This window comes from Pongo pygmaeus, chromosome 4 (genome assembly GCF_028885625.2).
Source record: "Pongo pygmaeus isolate AG05252 chromosome 4, NHGRI_mPonPyg2-v2.0_pri, whole genome shotgun sequence".
Classification (NCBI taxonomy): Eukaryota; Metazoa; Chordata; class Mammalia; order Primates; family Hominidae; genus Pongo; species Pongo pygmaeus.
Genome location: NC_072377.2, coordinates 36,359,565 through 36,378,660, shown reverse-complemented (window position 1 = coordinate 36,378,660; position 19,096 = coordinate 36,359,565). Strand labels below are relative to the sequence as shown.

At 39.0% G+C, this 19,096-nt stretch overlaps 2 protein-coding genes across 7 annotated transcripts in view; one reads left to right on the top strand and one right to left on the bottom strand.

Annotated features, from left to right (window-relative positions):
• Positions 1–19,096, bottom strand: part of SKP2 (S-phase kinase associated protein 2) — a 134,105-nt gene that overhangs the window by 40,664 nt on the left and 74,345 nt on the right. The window lies entirely within an intron of this gene.
• The window catches only part of NADK2 (NAD kinase 2, mitochondrial), a 51,200-nt gene continuing 33,382 nt past the window's right edge, over positions 1,279–19,096 (top strand). The window contains exons 1-4 of one of the 6 annotated variants that reach the window (XM_063664721.1): positions 1,279–1,347; positions 12,863–12,898; positions 17,281–17,369; positions 18,290–18,378. Coding sequence is in view for 4 of the 6 variants with exons in the window: in XM_063664720.1 (XP_063520790.1) it covers positions 1,646–2,086; positions 17,281–17,369; positions 18,290–18,378 (619 nt within the window). In the remaining 2 variants the exon portion in view is untranslated. Of the gene's footprint in view, positions 1,348–1,389; positions 2,087–12,862; positions 12,899–17,280; positions 17,370–18,289; positions 18,379–19,096 lie in introns of those variants that run through there. The other 5 variants (XM_063664720.1, XM_054487059.2, XM_054487060.2 and 2 more) reach the window with 5 other exon arrangements.

Here is a 19,096-nt window from a genome sequence, read left to right as displayed (position 1 = left end):
AAAGTTTCTCTCTACTCATTTTTTTTTTCTGTCGAATGGATCAATTAACATTTCCCTGTCCACCCTGGCCTCAAACCTAAGCGTCATCTGTGATTTCTCCCTTTTTTTTTTCCTTCCTAATAGCTAATGAAGTTTAAAGTAGTAAGACTACAAAGGAGTCTGAAGATAGTTATAGATGTTACCTCTAGAAGCTCAGGTTATTAAGGTTGTTACACTACACGTCACTATTAGCAGCTGCTGTGAGGCAAAGTTCTTGGTGAGAACGGGTCAGTGGTAGAACTTTACCAAGTAAACACCTATCGGGCTTCATTGTGTATGCTCCCAGTCCAATACACTACCTGGCACACAGCAGACACACCGCGGGAACCCACGAATGAACGCTGGTGCTGGTGAGCCCGTGAGGAGAGTCATAGATTCACTGAATCGATTTGGACTTGGTAGAACCTTGGTGTCACCCCAACCCCCTTTTTACAGATGAGGAATCTGAGGCCCAGAAAGATGAGGTAACCTGCCCAAAGTCCAGAAGCGACTTAGCGCCAGGACTACAAAGGGGCAAACACAGTGCCAGGGGAAGGGGATCTAAGGAGCTGCAGGAATTGAACAGCAGGATGTGCACTGCCATGTGGTTCTCCCCTTACAATGGGACGTTTCCTTCTGTTCTCATCACACCCCAGCCCAGGTCCTGATCACTCCACGGGTCATTATCCCAACAGCATCCCTTCCTCCTCTTCTTGCCTCCCAAGCTACCCAAGATTCCAAAGCCAGATCAATAGTCATCAAACATTGCTTTAACTCACTCCTTTCCAGTTAAAAGCTTTCAAAGAACTAATTCATTTGGACTTTGTCCTATAGGTAGGGCTCTTCGGAGGGAAGGGGGCAGCGGGGCGGGCACTGGGTCCCACGCCGAGAGGATTTCGTGCCAAGCCACGCACACGGTGCAGCAGGAGCCGGGTCCGCCTCCTCAGCCCCCAGCCCGGCCCCAGACACACCAGCTACCACACTGACCCTGGTCAAATAAACCAACGGGCACGTGGTCGACCTGCAGAACAGAACCCAAGCAAGCACATGCCAGGAACCTGCCTTCCCGCCAGCCGCTCAAAACCCCACCCGCGGGCCCCGCGCTGCCTCAGACCGGATCCAGCTGGATTCCTCAGGGCGGCGCAGTAGCCTAACAGAATTCTACCTCTTTCCCAGGCCGCAGCCAATGGCGCGGCCCCTCGGATCCGGGGCCGCCGCGGGCTCTGATTGGCCGGTAGAGTTAGCCTGGGGGCGGGAGAAGAGCGACCTCGGGGAAGCGTGTGGAGTGGGGAGGTCGCCCCCGGGTGGCGAAGCGGCTATTATGCAGGCGTGAGTGAAACGAATAAACAAACAAACAAAACCCACTAGCCCGAGGCCTCCATTTCTTCCCCGCCCACCTTTCTCCCGCGTGGGGTCTCCCGTTTCCCAATCGCCACGCTTTCCCCGCCTTCGTCAACGTCTGGGTACGTCCCCCTAGCCGCGCGGGCCACGCACGCCCTGGCACTTAACCTCTGCCCGTCCGGCGCGAAGTTAGAGGCCGGGGCGGCGCGGACGGCGCGCACTCCCGGTGGCGGGGAGCGGAGGCAAGGAGCCCGAGCCCGAGCCCGCGGCCGCGGCCCGGCCAACGATGACTTGCTACCGAGGCTTCCTGCTGGGCAGCTGTTGTCGCGTGGCGGGCGGCCGGGCGGCGGCGCTGCGGGGACCGGGTGCGGGAGGCCCCGCCGCGCGGCCCCGGCTGGGTGGTGATTGTGGCGGCCGGCGGCGCCTGGGGCAGGGGCAGCCGCGCGAGCTGGCGGGCTGTGGCAGCCGCGCGGACGGCGGCTTCCGCCCCTCCCGGGTGGTGGTGGTGGCCAAAACCACGCGGTACGAGTTCGAGCAGCAGCGGTACCGTTACGCGGAGCTCTCGGAGGAGGACCTGAAGCAGCTGGTGGGTCCTGGCTCGGCCCCGCTTCGCTCCCGGGCTCAGCCGGGGCTCTGGTGGCGGCTGCGCCTCCTCGGGCGAGACCTCTCGGGACGACTCTTCCCAGGGCACCGCAGATGCCGGTCCTGCCTCTCTCGCGGCCCCCAGGTCCTCTGGCTTCTCCCTGGGCCTCCTTTGCCTTTGGGCGTGTGTGCGAGGGAGAGGCAGGGCCGGGGGGAGGGGGAGAGAGAGGGGCAGTGTTCATGCAGGGACTTCCGAGGCAGGGGCGCCGCGGGGAGGGCGAAGAGGGGCTGCCGAGTGGCCTCAGAGTGAGGGGTTTGGGGATTCGTTGGTGCCCTCGCCGCCCCCGCCCTCATTCCCAGGTTGGGACCCACTCCAAGAAAGTGAGCCAGTGGCCTGAGGTCTGGACGCCCTGCGAACAGCTCCCCTGGCCGTCCCCAGAAAGGGGGCCCAGGGCGCCGCTGAGGGCTGCAGGGGGAAAAGGGCCGAAACTACCGCGGACACACCCCCTTTTACTCTGCAGGACTGCGAGGCCTAGGGCACTCCGGGAAGTCCTTCCGCGTGAGCCTTTTGCTTGCTGGAACGTGGTCGTTGGACACTACAAGCTTGTTTTAAAAGCACAGGTCTTTGGTGCTAAGAAGGAAAAGGGAGAAAATTTGACTTGTATATGTACGTTATTAAGGAGAAATATCAGGACAAGGAGCTGGTATACTGGGTAGTGTGTAAAATAAAAAAGCCTGCGACTCTTGTGCAGCAGTATCTCCACAATAGACCATATTTGATATGTTTATTAATATATCTGCAAAGATACAAATCCAAGAGAAAAACCAGAGTTTGAATCTTCCTGTTGTCACCCCCTCCCCAACTTTAAAAACAATTTCTGATCCCATACCACCATCCACCAACTTCAGGAAAAGAAGAGTGCCCGGTGCTACCATGAGCACTATGTCCAGAAAAATATATTGGAAATCTCTTAATTGTTGGCAGTGTGCAGTAAAAGGTTTTGGAATTAATTGCACATAACTGATTTAGTTTAATTCTGTGCAAGACTAGACAACCTGTTGGAAACTTCTGGTATCGTGTGATCTTAGCGAAGTTATTTTGTAGAGGCATCAAAATGAAATTGTAAATCATCTATGCTTAAGTGCTGAATCTGATGTCAACATTAAACATCCTGCTTCTTTGTTGGGTTTATTAAAGAGGGCTCCTGCATTCACCTGATGGGAGTCTAGATTTGTAGATTCGTTTTCCTTTTCCTAAGTGTTTGAAAATGACTGTTTATAGAATACACTTGGCATCATTTAAAGAATAAAGGGTTTGAACAGGAGGTTAGAGTAGTTGAGTTTGTATTAGGGAGTGAAACTGGAGGTGAGGTAGGGACTAGTAATGTTCTAAGAAAGCACAGTGTTACTATTTGGGGAGAGTGGTGTGCCCTTTGGGTTGTACTAATTTTGCAAAGTCTAGCTTGTAGAATCTGTCAGATGCCATGTATGCATAAATATGTGCATACAGTTTTATCGAAGCTTCCCACAACAATTTAAAATAGCTCACTTGGCGTGTTCAGAGTGTGGGATTAAGAGTGAAGAGCTCAGTTCTAGGCCCTGGTTCTGTGTGGTTAACTTCCTATGTGTGTTCTTCTCTGGGCGTCATAGGTGGAAATGATACTTTTTGTATAATAGTGTCAGTTTTCGAAGTGCTTCACCTAATTCAGTATGTGAATTGCCGAGGTTGTACAAGATAGCCTCCAAGGTCCTTTACAGTGCTGGCATTTTGAAACTGTGGATAACGTTTTCAAGGCCTCAAGAAAATGGGTGGCATCTCAGTTAGCATTAACTCTTGGACCTCTGAACTAGATTGCCACTTAATAAAAAAACTTTCAAAATGAAGGGAAAATCAATAAGTCTTAAAAAGTCAAACTACCTAAGTGTACCCGTTCTGAGTGGAGAAATCTCTAATAGGTAAATATTTGTCTATTGCTAGGTAATGCTGTTTGGGATAAGCCAGCTTTGAAGTAAAACTCGTGGACTGTAGAATACACAGTTTTGTAATTGCCAGGCAGTGGAATAGTTTTTGTTGGTGGTGTTGTCATTACAGTTTTATTGGATAAGTTCCTTACCGATTTGAATTTGTGTTATAGTTTATATAAAGGCCCATACTCAGAATGCAATAGCATTAGTTGTAGACCAGATGAGAGATTATTAACAGGCCAAAGAATACTGGGCTGTGTGAAGTTGTCCTAAAATGGGATTCTGTAATAGGAGTGATAAGATGATAAGTATTATTTTTGTTATATTGCTGGGGTAAAAAATACTAAGTTATGTGAATCATGTGAATTGGAAATAAAAGAAAGTGGCCAAGTGCTTGAGTCTCACCATGGCTGCTGTGTCTATAGTGTCATGGTAACTTGGTTTTTTGTCAAAGCATTCTCTTTTGTTGTCGTGGTGGTGGTTTTTTGATGTAAAACAGGTCTGTTTTAGGCTATTTGTTAAAATGCAAATGGAAGATGAAGGATAGAGTGCCAGTATAATTTTATACCCTGAAGGCTGATGATTTTCTAACTTTGTAGAAATGTAAACAATTACAGGAAATATTTTTTAGTCGATAAGGCTTGCACAGAATAGGTTTACAACATTCAAGCTAGTCAAAGTTTTGACTTTGATTTACCCTTTCATATTGGTTACATTGCTTTCTTTTAAAATCTTGTCTTTTTCCCCATTGATTGACCGTGACTTATTTTGTGATATCAGATTTCTGGTCAAACATTTTACCTCTACTGTCTCATGACCTTTCAAAGGCCAGTAAAACTATTATTACAATTTACTTGCATCATTAAGAGATGTAGCTGTTGGCAAATGTGGAATTGCTATTAACAGCGTCCTTGACACAAATTAGAACTCCAGATGAAACAAAACTGACTTGGAAAGGATTTTGACACCAGAAACATACCACATTGGTCAAAAAAAAGGTTTTATTTAAAGCCCTGTCTCACCTGTCGCCAGGGATGGGGAACTGAATAAGGAAAAAAAAATTTTAATATGGAACAAATAAGAAGTCACAGTTTCTACCCTCCTCTCCATCATTCCAGGTCTCACAACTCGGCAACCCTTTTACTGGTTCCTATTTTTAGTTTTGTTTTTTAAAATTCATAATGGGATAGAATAATTTCATTTAACAGTCTGCCATGTTATTGGATTAAACTAGATGACTTGGAAGGTGTAGCACCTTGGATTTCTCTTTTGTTTTCTGAAGATTTTGTGGCTTAGGTTGTAGCACTTGGGCAGATAATACTTTTGCCACTGGGTATGCAATAAGTGTACCATGGATAGTTTTGTCAGGTGGTATACTTTTGCTACATTTTATGCAATAAGTATATTACATACAATATGATTGTTAATCAAATTAAAGAGCATGATTTGGAGTACTGCCAGAGCTTTCTAACTGAATCCTTGCTCCTCTCAAATCTTCTAGACACAGTCACCAGAGTGTCTATCTAAAGTGAACATCTGGCCCTTTCTCTCTTTTGCTTGGAACTCCACAGAAGCTCCCTGTACCCTTTAGTCACCAAGAGTACTTGTTAAAATGCAGACACCTGAACCTTAGCCCCCCAAGACTCTGACTCAGTTTGTGGAGAATTCCCAGACTTTGGTTTTATGAAGCACACACCTGAAATTAATGACTCTGGCTGAATTCCAGGGATGTGTTTTATCCCTGGTTTGCATGTGGTCCCCAGTTAAACTGAGAAACACAGTTGTGGGCTCAAGTTCATGATCTTTAGAATGCAGATAAGTCCCTTCATGAACTGGCTACCTCTTGAGCTTCACTTCTGATCACTTCTTGTCTTAAATTTCATATTCTAGCAATTTCAAACTGTGTTAATTTCCATTAGATGTTGTACTGATTTAGTTTAATTTATGGATCAGTAGCGCATAAAATGATTCAAAATACGAAAGATACAAAATATTATACAAAGAAAAGTCTTTCTGTTACTTGTCATTTGTCATTCAGTTTTGTCCCTGGAAGTAACTGTTACCAATTTCTTGTGTTTTCTTCCAGAAGCAACCTATATCTACAAATCAGCACAGTGAAATATTCTTTTTTTCTTTGCCTCATCTCTTTTTATTCAATGATAATATACTATTTAAGCTATTATGTGCCTTTTTTATTTAGCCTAACAGCATTTGTGGAGATTGTCATAAAGAACATTCTCATTCTTTTTAAAAATAGTATGTATATTACTTTATTGTGTGTCCTAATTTATCTTCTGCTATTAAACACATTCTGAAATGAATAACGTTTGTGTTTATATGCATGTAAATCAAGCTCTAGGACAAATACCTAAAGTTGAAATTGTTGAGTCAAAAGGCTTGTGCATATAAAATTTTAACAGATCTGGCCAAATTGCTTCCCTTAGAGATTATACAGATTTTTACTTTCACCAGCCCTGTATAAGGGGACTTGTTTTTCCATACATAGTTTATTAAATTGTTGGGTCTTTGCCAACCTTGTGGGTGAAAGATGGTATTTCAGGGTGGTTGAATTTGCATCTCTCAGTGTCTACGTGTCTATGTGTCTACGTTTGTAGCCTCCTGTCATTCGAATGCTCTTCTTCCTCTATCTAATTCCTGTTTTTTTTTTTTGAGGTTAAGCTCAGACATTACTCTCTCAGGATGCCATTCTTGGTAACCTTGCTGTGCCTCTGCCTTTCTCTGGCTACCAAGATTGTGTTAGGCATTCTTCACTTCATAATACTTATCTGTGATTATTTTCTTTTCTAAACTGTAAACTCTTTGAGGGCAAGAATTGCATCTCATTCATCCTCTCCACCCCCACACTTCCAGTAAAAAAAGTAGTAAAATGTTTCTGATGTTCTGTAAGATCATTTTTAGGTCTTTTCTCCTTGAGCCTGGGGACCAGCTTCCTTCTAGTCCAGGGCCTTATTACCAGCTGTCTGTCTTTCCAGATGTTAGCTGCTGAAAGCTTAAGTCAGAGTTTAAGCCTTAAGCTTTGGATTCTTTGATAGAGGTTTCAGATTAAATGTCTTTGAAAAACATGAGCCCAAGCAAAAGATGATTTTTATTTGACCATGGGATTCTTTTTGGTGGGAGGGAGCAGAAAATGTTTTAAATTCTGTGGTACACAACTTGGAAAACAGAGGTTTAAGGTATACTCCCTTTCTATAAATACTTGCAGTTAAATAGGAAACTCACAAAGATGTAAAAGAATTAAATATCATGGTAGCTGAAGTGTCACCATTAGAGAATCATTGACCAATATGCTTTACAGCCCTGATGTTCAGCCTTCATTGTATATAAGCATTATCTAGGGGGAGGTTTTAAAAACTACAAATATGTGACCAGCCATGAGATTGCAAATAACAAAATTTTTCACTGTTATCATTTTCCTATATTTTTAATTATATAAATTAAGTTCTAATAGTTAAGTGTTTGATGCACATTAATCTCTTCTCAACTAGTAAAGTGTGAATTGACTTTGTCACTATCAGTGAACTTTGTAATATACAATGGAAATATATAATTTCAAAATATCAGCAAGTGTGCCAGTTATTTCATGCTTTAGGAAAATTTATTTTATATAGATATATATTTTTCTTCATAATAAACCACTAGATGTGGATTATGCAGGAAAATAGACCAATCTTTGTAAAACATTTGCATTCAAGGAGGGTTCATCCAATTGGCTCTCCTCTTCCTAAATGAAAGGTGGTAGAATTAGGTCCTGATAAAGAACAGAATAGTTCTTGAGTTATTTAACTTAGTCATCACAATTGAGGCTTAGTGGCCTAATGAGTATTCACAGTTCTCAAGCAGGAGTAAGATATATGGCTAATGTAGGAATGTTAGTAGTATGTGGCTGCATGGATATAACAGAGTAGACAAATCCTGCTTTAACAGCAGAAAGAACAATTTGATGTCTTTGTAATCTTGAGCAAGTAACCTAACCTCTCTGTATCAGTCTCTTTGGCTTTGAAATATTTATAATAATACCTGCTTTTCCTTTCTCACATAATTTTTAGAAAGGTGAAATAATTTACAATTTACATAATTTAACTTAAAGCTACATAATCTAATTCCAGTTTAGCCACAATAATTATCATTATGTAAATGTTACATATATTTAAATTATGTGCCTGAAATGGCACTGATTTGGTTAACTCGAAAGTGGATTCCTTTACTAAGATAGATCACTTAAGTGAACTAAAAATATGTTGATTTTAACTCTGCTTGCGTAGTGTTTTTTTAACCAAAATTTTAAAGAAGTTATCATTTCAAACAGAGAAAATAATTACAAAAATTATGATCTGCATTAAAAATACTTGCTACAGTGTCACTATTGGCAATATCCAGGAAGTCTGTTAGTTAATTTGTTTAAAGTGTCACTTTTAAATTATTTGTTCACAAAACCATTTTTTGAGCACCTGCTAACTGCTAGGCATCCTGCTGGATCCTGGAGAATCAAAGATTAATAAACAGTTTCCAAATACATGGGAAACATGTATTACATTATATGATAAATATTTATAAGTGATCCATGGGAGTATAGGGAAGGGAGAGAACAATTTGGGAAGGGTAGGGATGAAGGGGAGAAAAGACTCCCCCGCCCCCAACTTTTAAGTAGATTTTTAGTGATCTTTTTAAAGTTTAGATTTTCAGTTATGAGATATTTCAAACATATAGAAGCATTTCAGAAGGTAACAAGACACCTGTGTATTCAGCTACCTAGGTTTAACAGCTATTAATATTCTGCCATATGTGCTTCAGAATTTTAAAAATGGAAATATTACAACTAAAGCCTTATGCATCCAACTTTTCCCACCCCCTACCTCACCAGAGGTAACCACTGCCTTGAAGTTAAGTGTATTGTTCTCATACATATGTTTTTACATTTATTAATATGACAGTATCCATAAACAAGTGTAACATCATGTTGTGTGTCTTTTAAAAGTTAGTCAATGATAATTCTATTCTTTACAATATGTGCCTATTCTTTAGAAATTTGCTTCTCTTATTTACTATTGGTTTCAAAACTTATCTGTGTAGATACATGTTAATTCATTTTTTTTGAGACGGAGTTTCCCTCTTGTTGCCCAGGCTGGAGTGCAGTGGTGCGATCTTGGCTCACTTCATCCTCCGCCTCCGAGGTTCAAGCGATTCTCCTGCCTCAGCCTCCCTAGTAGGTGGGATGACAGGTGCCTGCCACCACGCCCAGCTAATTTTTTGTGTTTTTAGTAGAGATGGGGTTTCACCATGTTGGCCACACTGGTCTTGAACTCCTGACCTCAGGTGATCAGCCTGCCTCAGCCTCCCAAAGTGTGGGGATTACAGGCTTGAGCCACCGTGCCCGGCCCATTAATACATTTTAACTGCTGTACAATATTTCATTGTTTGGATAATTAGGTTAGTCACAGTTTTTCCATTATTAAAAAAATACTGTAATTAGAAGTACAAATAATTTTTCCATAAGCATTTAGTGGGTTCCTGAACAGCACTTAGTAGACTTTAACATTTTTGCTAATATGAAGGTGAAATGGTATCTTTTAATTTCAGGATGTTTGAATTAAATATTGAAAAATACAGAAGAATTTTTATGTGTGAAGGAGAGAACAGCAAAACTTCCGTGAAGTTCATCTTATAGCCAACCAAAAGAACTCAAAACTGACTGTGATCCATAATCAGAGATCTCTTACATTGTGACTCAGTACATAAATTTGAAATAAAAGATAACAGGGAAAAATTTAGCCTTGTATGTTTTATAAAAACATCTTTTAAAAGATAACAGGGAAGAATTAAAAATATATTTTAAATAAAAGATAATAGGGAAGAATTTAGCCTAGTATGTTTTATTTTCTAGTTAATGATAATGCTGGCTGTGATCATTAAATTGTGACCAGCTTATAATGCACTTTAAGACAATTTGAAAATCATAGTATATTGAGGCCAAACAGGTAGCGTGGACCTTATAAAGTGGTAAGTCTCTTGCCAAGGAGTTAGCTTTGTCTCCTAGTGGTTTTCAAACTCTTTATGGTAGCACAACCCTTGCTCAGCCTGTCTTTCTCCATAGGAATTGGGTGATGAGGGTCACTTTTTCTGAGATTTCAGTATTTTGGACGTTGTATGAAAACTGGCTTTTGTTTTCATATGACGCCCAAAATGTGGTGGTGTTAAGGTTAGTTAGGGGATGGGAATTAGTCAAAGACTTTTGAAGAAGGAACTAGTTTAGAAAATCTGGAGGCAAGCTTTTGCATTAGACCAGATAAGAGTTGGTGTGGTCCAGAACTCAAGCAGTGGCAGCATGAACTTAAAATACATGGATTGTCAAAACACTTCACACATGTAATTATTTGACTTCACTACTGACTGGCTGTGGACATCGAGTGTGAGGAAGAATTAGAGGTCACATGGATTTATTAAGTTGCTCATGTAAATGATGCTATTGTTAACTGATAAATTGGACTCAGAAGAGCAGATTTGAGGGGGAGTATATAATCAAGTTTTGATATTTTTGGAGAGAGGTACCTGAACTATTTGTGGATGGATGTAAAGGTAGCATTTGAAAATTTGAGGCTTTAGATCAAGAGACGTGGACTAACAGTATAGATTTCAAGGTTACTGGGATATGCTTGGTAGGTCAGTTTCCTGGAGTGGGGAGATAACTCAGGGAAAATGAAGTGAAAGCAGATAAGAAAACCAAAGTTGGAACCTTGAGCAATGTCAAGGGAGGAGGTCAACAGAATTAACAGAGGAATGCAGAAATAGAGAACATTGGGGAAAATAAAGGTGAGAGCCTGGGAGAAAGTAAGTGGAATAGAGATGATCTAAGATAAATACCAAATATATCTGAAGAAGTCTTTAGGGTTCAGTGCACTAGGTCTGATCATGTTAGGTGAATGGTTGAGTATCTAGGTGTTAATTAGGTGCTGTTAACCTTTTTAAGGCAATTTTGAGTAACACTTAGAGTACCATTTAGTTAAATGTGTATGCTTTTAAGGGTGCCTAAATTATGCCTAGTGGATTGACATACTGAACTATCATTGTCTCAAAAGTTTGTGCATTTATTATGTGTTAAATTTAAAAACCTTAACTCCTTCCCTTATTAAGCTATCATAGAAATTACATAGAGTACAAAATAGCAATACTCAACTGACTAGTAAAACAAGTCTTAAAAATTTGTAATTGCAAAGAACAAAGCTGGAGGCATCACGCTACCTGACTTCAAACTATACTACAAGGCTACAAGTAACCAAAACAGCATGGTACTGGTACCAAAACAGAGATATAGATCAATGGAACAGAACAGAGCCCTCAGAAATAACGCTGCATATCTACAACTATCTGATCTTTGACAAACCTGAGAAAAACAAGCAATGGGGAAAGGATTCCCTATTTAATAAATGGTGCTGGGAAAACTGGCTAGCCATATGGAGAAAGCTGAAACTGGATCCCTTCCTTATACCTTATACAAAAATTAATTCCAGATGGATTAAAGACTTAAACGTTAGACCTAAAACCATAAAAACCCTAGAAGAAAACCTAGGCATTACCATTCAGGACATAGGCATGGGCAAGGACTTCATGTCTAAAACACCAAAAGCAATGGCAACAAAAGCCAAAATTGACAAATGGGATCTAATTAAACTAAAGAGCTTCTCCACAGCAAAAGAAACTACCATCAGAGTGAACAGGCAACCTACAAAATTGGAGAAAATTTTCGCAACCTACTCATCTGACAAATGGCTAATATCCAGAATCTACAATGAACTCCAACAAATTTACAAGAAAAAAACAAACAACCCCATCAAAAAGTGGGCAAAAGATATGAACAGACACTTCTCAAAAGAAGACATTTATGCAGCCAAAAGACACATGAAAAAATGCTCATCATCACTGGCCATCAGAGAAATGCAAATCAAAACCACAATGAGATACCATCTCACAACAGTTAGAATGGCAATCATTAAAAAGTCAGGAAACAACAGGTGCTGGAGAGGAAGTGGAGAAATAGGAACACTTTTACACTGTTGGTGGGACTGTAAACTAGTTCAACCCTTGTGGAAGTCAGTGTGGCCATTCCTCAGGGATCTAGAACTAGAAATACCATTTGACCCAGCCATCCCATTACTGGGTATATACCCAAAGGAGTATAAATCATGCTGCTATAAAGACACATGCACACGTATGTTCATTATGGCACTATTCACAATAGCAAAGACTTGGAACCAACCCAAATGTCCAACAATGATAGACTGGATTAAGAAAATGTGGCACATATACACCATGGAATACTATGCAGCCATAAAAAATGATGAGTTCATGTCCTTTGTAGGGACATGGATGAAATTGGAAATCATCATTCTCAGTAAACTATCGTAAGGACAAAAAACCAAACACTGCATGTTCTCACTCATAGATGGGAATTGAACAATGAGAACACATGGACACAGGAAGGGGAACATCACACTCTGGGGACTGTTGTGGGGTGTGGGGAGCGGGGAGGGATAGCATTAGGAGATATACCTAATGCTAAATGACGAGTTAATGGGTGCAGTACACCAGCATGGCACATGTATGCATATGTAACTAACCTGCACATTGTGCACATGTACCCTAAAACTTAAAGTATAATAATAATTAAAAAAAATTTGTAATTGCAATAAATTTAGTTTTAGATAAGTAAAACTATCTGTGATAATTTAATAAAGGTGTTATAAACCATTTAGGTAATAGCGTAACTATCACATCTGGATCTTAAAGTGTGCTAAATCTATCCATTCAAAATTTTGCTTTTTTCCTTACATGTTGTGCTTTATTTCAATATCAAGGCTGTGTGGGGAGACATGATCTTGGCTTTCGGAGATTCTGTAGCAGAAACTCTTGCTTATACTGAAATGTGTCTGTCTGTCTGTAGATCTCATGGAGTCACCTGCTTTTTCCAAGTGTCCTGGTGAATATTTATTTATTTATTTATTTATTTAAATGGAGAGAAGAATTAACGGGTTTTTGGGGAAAATATTAAAGACTGTTACTAATAATGTTGTGTAACATTGCAGAGAATTAGGAATGTGTTCTAAATTTCAGTAATTTCTCTAACCTTTTAATGGTAAGACATTGTCTAAGAAATCATGTGTTCTTATTTTTGTCTGATTAAAGGAATGTTTTTAGATATTTGAAGTCATGTTATTTTCAAAGGTATAGCAAGAAATTCTTACCAGCTTTTGCATATTCCTTTTAAACAAATATAATTATTGGACTTCAGTACTCACTGGCTGTGGCGATTGAATGTGAGGGAAGAATTAAAGCCAGTTGAATAGTGATTTAAGCCTTTCTAATTGATGCTGTTTATTAAGTGATTTTCTTATTTTTTATCTGCCTTGTTTAGCCAGTTCATGTTAATAAAGCTTAATAGCCCAACCAGTGAGGCCTTTAAAGAAAATAAGAACTTAGATTCTCTAAATGAATGTTGAGGATGACTTATTAGAAAATTAGTTCACAAGAAGAAATTTGAGTGGGAATAAGAATTTATGAACTGACATTTCTGCTTCAATGTTAAGTATTCTGATGCTGCCTGAACTTTGTATTTAGATTTGGAATTTTAATATTGTTAGCAATCATAGAAAACTTGAAGTTTTTTGTTAGTTCTCCAAAACTTTTTCTCCCACAAATTCAGACCCTTTCGTCATCTCAAGCCAAAGTTCCCTAACCGTCAACTGCCGTGTGTCTTATTTTCCTGGGGCTTGCTGAGAGCCAGGAAGTAAGCATAAAAGTTTCTGAACTACCAGACTAGCATTTACAGGGCTTACACAGTAAGGTTTATGTGCTTTTTTCCTGGGTACATGTTCCATATTGTCCAAACCAAAATTTGGAACATAAGGTAAAAAGCCTGGATAGGGAATTGAAGTATGAGGGCCAGTACCCTTGAAGTTTTATTTAAAGTAGAAGTGGTAAATTAGATGTAACTGTTGGAATAGGCTTATTGTGCATTTGAATTAGTTATCATTGTCTTTGGCAGTTTTCAGTGCCTTGTTTAATACATTTGATTAAGTTCAACTAGTAGTTAAATGAACACAGTAGTAGGCAGTCAAATATTTAGATGAATACTTTTTTAGAGCTTAATTTCTAGCTGTGTAAAGTGTTCATGCCTAAAGTGGAATTGTGAGAGATAATTATAACAAAACAATATACTATAGTAACTAATCTAACTCTCCTCAATTCTGAGGGTTGGTTTGCACACTGTTGTCACTTTCTGGGTTATCTTCTGTAGCATCTGCTTCTGCACTATTCTTGCTTTTCTGGAAAATGCATGCATGAGTTCATTCAACAAATACTTATCTAGTACTTAGGCCCTGAGGAACAATGGCAAAAAAGATAAGTAAGATCACTGTTCTCCCAGCACTTATATTCTAGTAAGGAGATTCAAATAGATTTTTAAAAAATACCAGGATAATTTTAGGTGTGGTAAATGCAAAAAAGGGAATTAACAGGCTTTGGGATGGAGTAATTGGCAGTGGTGGCTGTTGCAGCTGCAAGGGCAGCACCAGCAGCAGCTGTTTCAGCAGTCCTGGCACCCCAGGGTTAAAAAGAGTCAGGGTTAGGTGGAGGGATGGAAAGCATTCCAGCAAGTACAAAGGAAAAGCTTGGTGAAAATAGACCAAAGAGATTAGAGTGTAGGGAATGGGGAGGAAAAATGAGGTAGGAGAAAGGAGCAGAAGTCAGGTGGCATAAGCCTGAGAGTTGGTAGGAAGAAAGTGCCATTTGTAGAAGGGCATTAAGCTGAGGAAGAGACATGCTGTGGTCTCTCTGGTTTCTGTGTGGGGAATAATCTATAGGGCGCCAAGAGTGGAAGTAGGGAACCCCTGTCAGAGGCTTGTGCAGTGGTTCACATGTGAGATCATGAGTGGTAGAGGTGAAGATGAGAAAAGTGCTTGGATCAAACATAAGATTTAGTAATTGGATGTGGAAATAAGCAAAAAAGGAGGCATCGGCTGTGACTCTAGACTGTTGGCTTAAGCCATAGGTGGGGAATTCTTGGGCCAGAAAATCAAGGGCTAGATATTGAACATGCTAGATACTGAATGAATAATAATAGTATTTCAGGTATTCAGTATCTAGCATGTTCAATATCTAGCCCTCTAAATTTGAGGTGCCTGTTAGATAGCCAAAGAAAGATGTCAAATAAGCAGTTGAATAAATGTATTTGAAGCTCTAAAGATAGGCCGGGTTGGGAGATAGCAGTTGGGAATCATCAGCATATAGATTTTTAAAGCTGTGAAACTAGAGATTACCAAGGGAGAGGGTAGTGGTCCATACTCACTGAGAGGTGGTTAGTGCCGTTTTAGTCAATCCGTAGCTGGGTAATGATAGTGGTAATCTGAATATTCATGCTATATTGGTCCATATTAAGAAATTCTACTCTAAAATAGTTTTTCAAACCTTACTGACTCGTGTTGATTTGTTGATTAAATTAAACGAAGGATTTTTCTAGTTATTATCATAGTCAGTGCTTTCCTTTAAAAAATTATTGACATTGGTTGCTTAGTCTAAGTTTAATGAGGCTTTTGGCTAGGCATTAAATTTTGGCACAGGCTGTCTAATCTGTTATAGTATATCTTGGTGAGTTAACATCTATTAATTAATTTTCACAATAGCCAAATGCTTCCTCAGCTTCTCCTTTGTGAGAACATACGAAGATTACAAAGCAAGGACAAAACTATTTAAAAACTCTTAACCCAGTATTCGTAGGCAAAAGATGGGGAAAGTAGGTATCAAAATATTAACACTAATGATTTTGAGCCATAAGATTATATTTGATTTCAATTTTCTTTAAATATGCATCTTCCATATTGTTAGTGTTTTCTTTATAACCTTTAAAAAGTAAAATATGTATTAAAATGCTGTCTAAAAATTAGTTTTACTTTATAGCTCAGTAAGTAATGATTTAAAACAAAATATTTGAGATTGTATATTAGGCTGGGTGTGATGGCTCACACCTGTAACCCCAGCTTTTTTGGAAGCCGAGGTGTGTGGATTGCTTAAGCCCAGGAGTTCGAGACCAGCCTGGGCAACATGGTAAAACCCCATTTCTACCAAAAAAAAAAAAATACAAAAATTAGCTGGTTGTGGTGGTGTGCACTTGTAGTCCCAGCTGCGTGGGAGGCTGAGGTGGGAGGGTGGCTTGAGTCCAGGAGGCGGAGGTGGCAGTGAGCTGAGATCACACTACTACACCCCGGCCTGGGCAACAGAGCCAGACCCCGTCTCAAAAAAAAAAAAATCATGTATTGGACAGGTATTTGAAAGACTGATTTTGTTACATAAAGAGGAAAGGTATAAGCTGGGCACAGTGACACGTGCCTATAATCTCATATACTTGGGAAACGGAGGCAGAAGAATCATTAGAGCCTAGGAGTCCAAGACCAGCCTGAGCAACATAGCAAGACAGCCTCTCAAGAACAAAAAAAAGAAAAAAAAAAAGGGGAAAGGAAAGGTATAAAGGAATTCGGAGGAGCAAAGAAAGTACAAATAACACACTTTTGAATTCTAGCATTCACTCTAGTGGACAAATTTCCTACTTGGTGATTAAATGGATGTTCACTGAGGATATTTCTGAACTTTTTTCTCTACATTTTACTTTATGGATTATTCCTAAGAAATATACTTTAAAAAATTTTAATGGTAAGATAGTTATAAAATGTTACTCCAACTAGGAAAAATAATTCTTGAAGGATATATATATATAAGTTATCCTTTCTAAGGGAGCTAGTCAGCCCTTTGTTTAGATTGCATAAGGTAAATTCCAAATAGAGTTTATAAATCTGAGAACAAGAGAGAAGCAAATCTAAGTGGAACAAAGGTCATCTAACCGCCTCTACAAGTATTAGTTTATCTTTGGTCATCAAGTAGCCATATGCAGTGTGTTAAAAAGTCATCAAGGCTGAGGCAGGAGAATGGCATGAACCCGGGAGGCGGAGCTTGCAGTGAGCTGAGATCGCACCACTGCACTCCAGCCTGGGCGACAGAGCAAGACTCCATCTCAAAAAAAAAAAAAAAAAAAGTCATCAAATAAAAAACTTAAGCTGTAAAACATAAGATTTTGAGATCCTGGTGACTATATGATTCTGAAAACATAATGCTGTATTTGGTATTAAAGCCAAATTATAATTTTCTGATACCAGGCTTTCTAGTTCAATTTGTACTTGTAGGTTTCACAGGTAGTTATTGAAATATATTTTCAAAAAATTATATTTTATATGGGGCTTTTAAAAATCATAATATTAGAACATCATGTGTAATATATATTAGTAAAACAACATTTCTTTTGTTTTGATATAGCTTGCATTGAAAGGCTCTAGTTACAGTGGACTTCTTGAACGACATCATATTCACACCAAAAATGTAGAACATATTATAGATAGTTTACGGTAAGTCTATGGGATTGGGTCTTGGGTTGGATTTTATATTCAGGATTTCCAGTTTTTATTTTGTACTAGCAGCCCATTCTTAGATTTTTAGTGATGATTGTTATTATAAAATCATTTTCAGAAAATTATATCAAGGTTAATGGATCTGATTTTATAGCATCTTTAAAGAAATATTTATTGTTCTCTGAAAATGTCACAGGTGTTTTCAATTATTTGGTCTTCCAGAGAAATGCATCTTCTGCAGAGTTAATTCAGTTACACAGCTGGCTTCAACTGTATAATGTTTTATTTATTAAAACAGACTAGTGGATTATATGAGTGTTCATTGTAATAATATTTTTGAGTGTTTGAAAATTATAGAAACTTCTGTCCAAAAATTACAGAAACTTCAGTTAATTCAGAACTAAACACAATTATGTGTGTACAAGAGAGTCAGTGTGAGAAACATGCGAATTACAAAGTATTTAGTCACTATTCCGGTGTCTGGTACTCAATGAATATTTGTTGGATTTAAAATAATGGCCATTCAGTTTTATAGTTTAAAAAATTGTCACTCTAAGGTGTTAGTCTTCTGGACCATTTTTGTATTACGAATTTAAGCATTAGAAGGAGTAGAGAAGATGAAATTCTAACCAATATTGCTATTCACTAGTGGTTATAAAAGCTTTTAAAGCACATGGAGATTTGGGATATAACTTTCGATTTATTCATATGCTTCCTTAATTATCATAGTTAATTGGCTGTTGTAATTAAATGAAAACAAAGATAATGTCGTTCAAGATAAAGCTCCATGTAAATTTGTTTATAAGACACAAATTTATTTTACATCTCTATTGTAATCATCTGCCTCTCAGAAAACATACCCCTGTTATATATATTATTAGTGGAAATTTCATATAACCTTTCCTTTTTTATCCTAGGAATGAAGGAATTGAGGTTCGTCTAGTAAAGAGGAGAGAATATGATGAAGAGACTGTTCGATGGGCAGATGCTGTCATAGCTGCAGGAGGTAATAATTTTACAGAAGTAAAGATGTTGGCATATACAAATGTTTAATACACATTATTTCCAGATACCCTAGGGTCTAGCTATATTGAAGCCTTCAGAGTCTTACCATTAAATACATTTTTGGATTGTTATGATCAGGTTTAAAACTTCTGTTTTATACAAGGCTACTTTTTAAATGAATGATGTTACTATGAGGTTCCTTGTGTATATTTAAGGTATGCATTTAACTTCAAATATGATTCAAAGGATTAGTTATTGTATTTTGGTATAATTATGGCAGTTTTAAGAAAAAAATGAAGTTGATAAAGAGTTTAATGAGATGAGGTAAATTCTATTCCTCTTTGGTCCCAAAATACTTGTACTTACTTTTTTCTGAACTTTAAGTTAATGGCTACTGTTTCTAAAGCTTTAAGTTGACAGCAGGTGTTGAAGAGAAGAATTTGAAGTTGGACACATTGGATATGCTTTTATTAAAATAATTTGTGAATTTGGACTGGTGTTATGGGAGAAGGAAAGAAGATTGGCTAACAGAAATTTTTGGATTAGATTAGTGGTTACCAACTGTGGGGTGCTACTGGTATGTAAAGGGACTACCTCTAAAACATTCTACAGTGTCCCCACAACAAATAATTATTCTGCCTAAATGTAATCTTGCCACTTATGAAATCCTGGATTAGAGTGGGAGAGAGAATCCAAAGGTATAATAGGTAGAAAGGGAG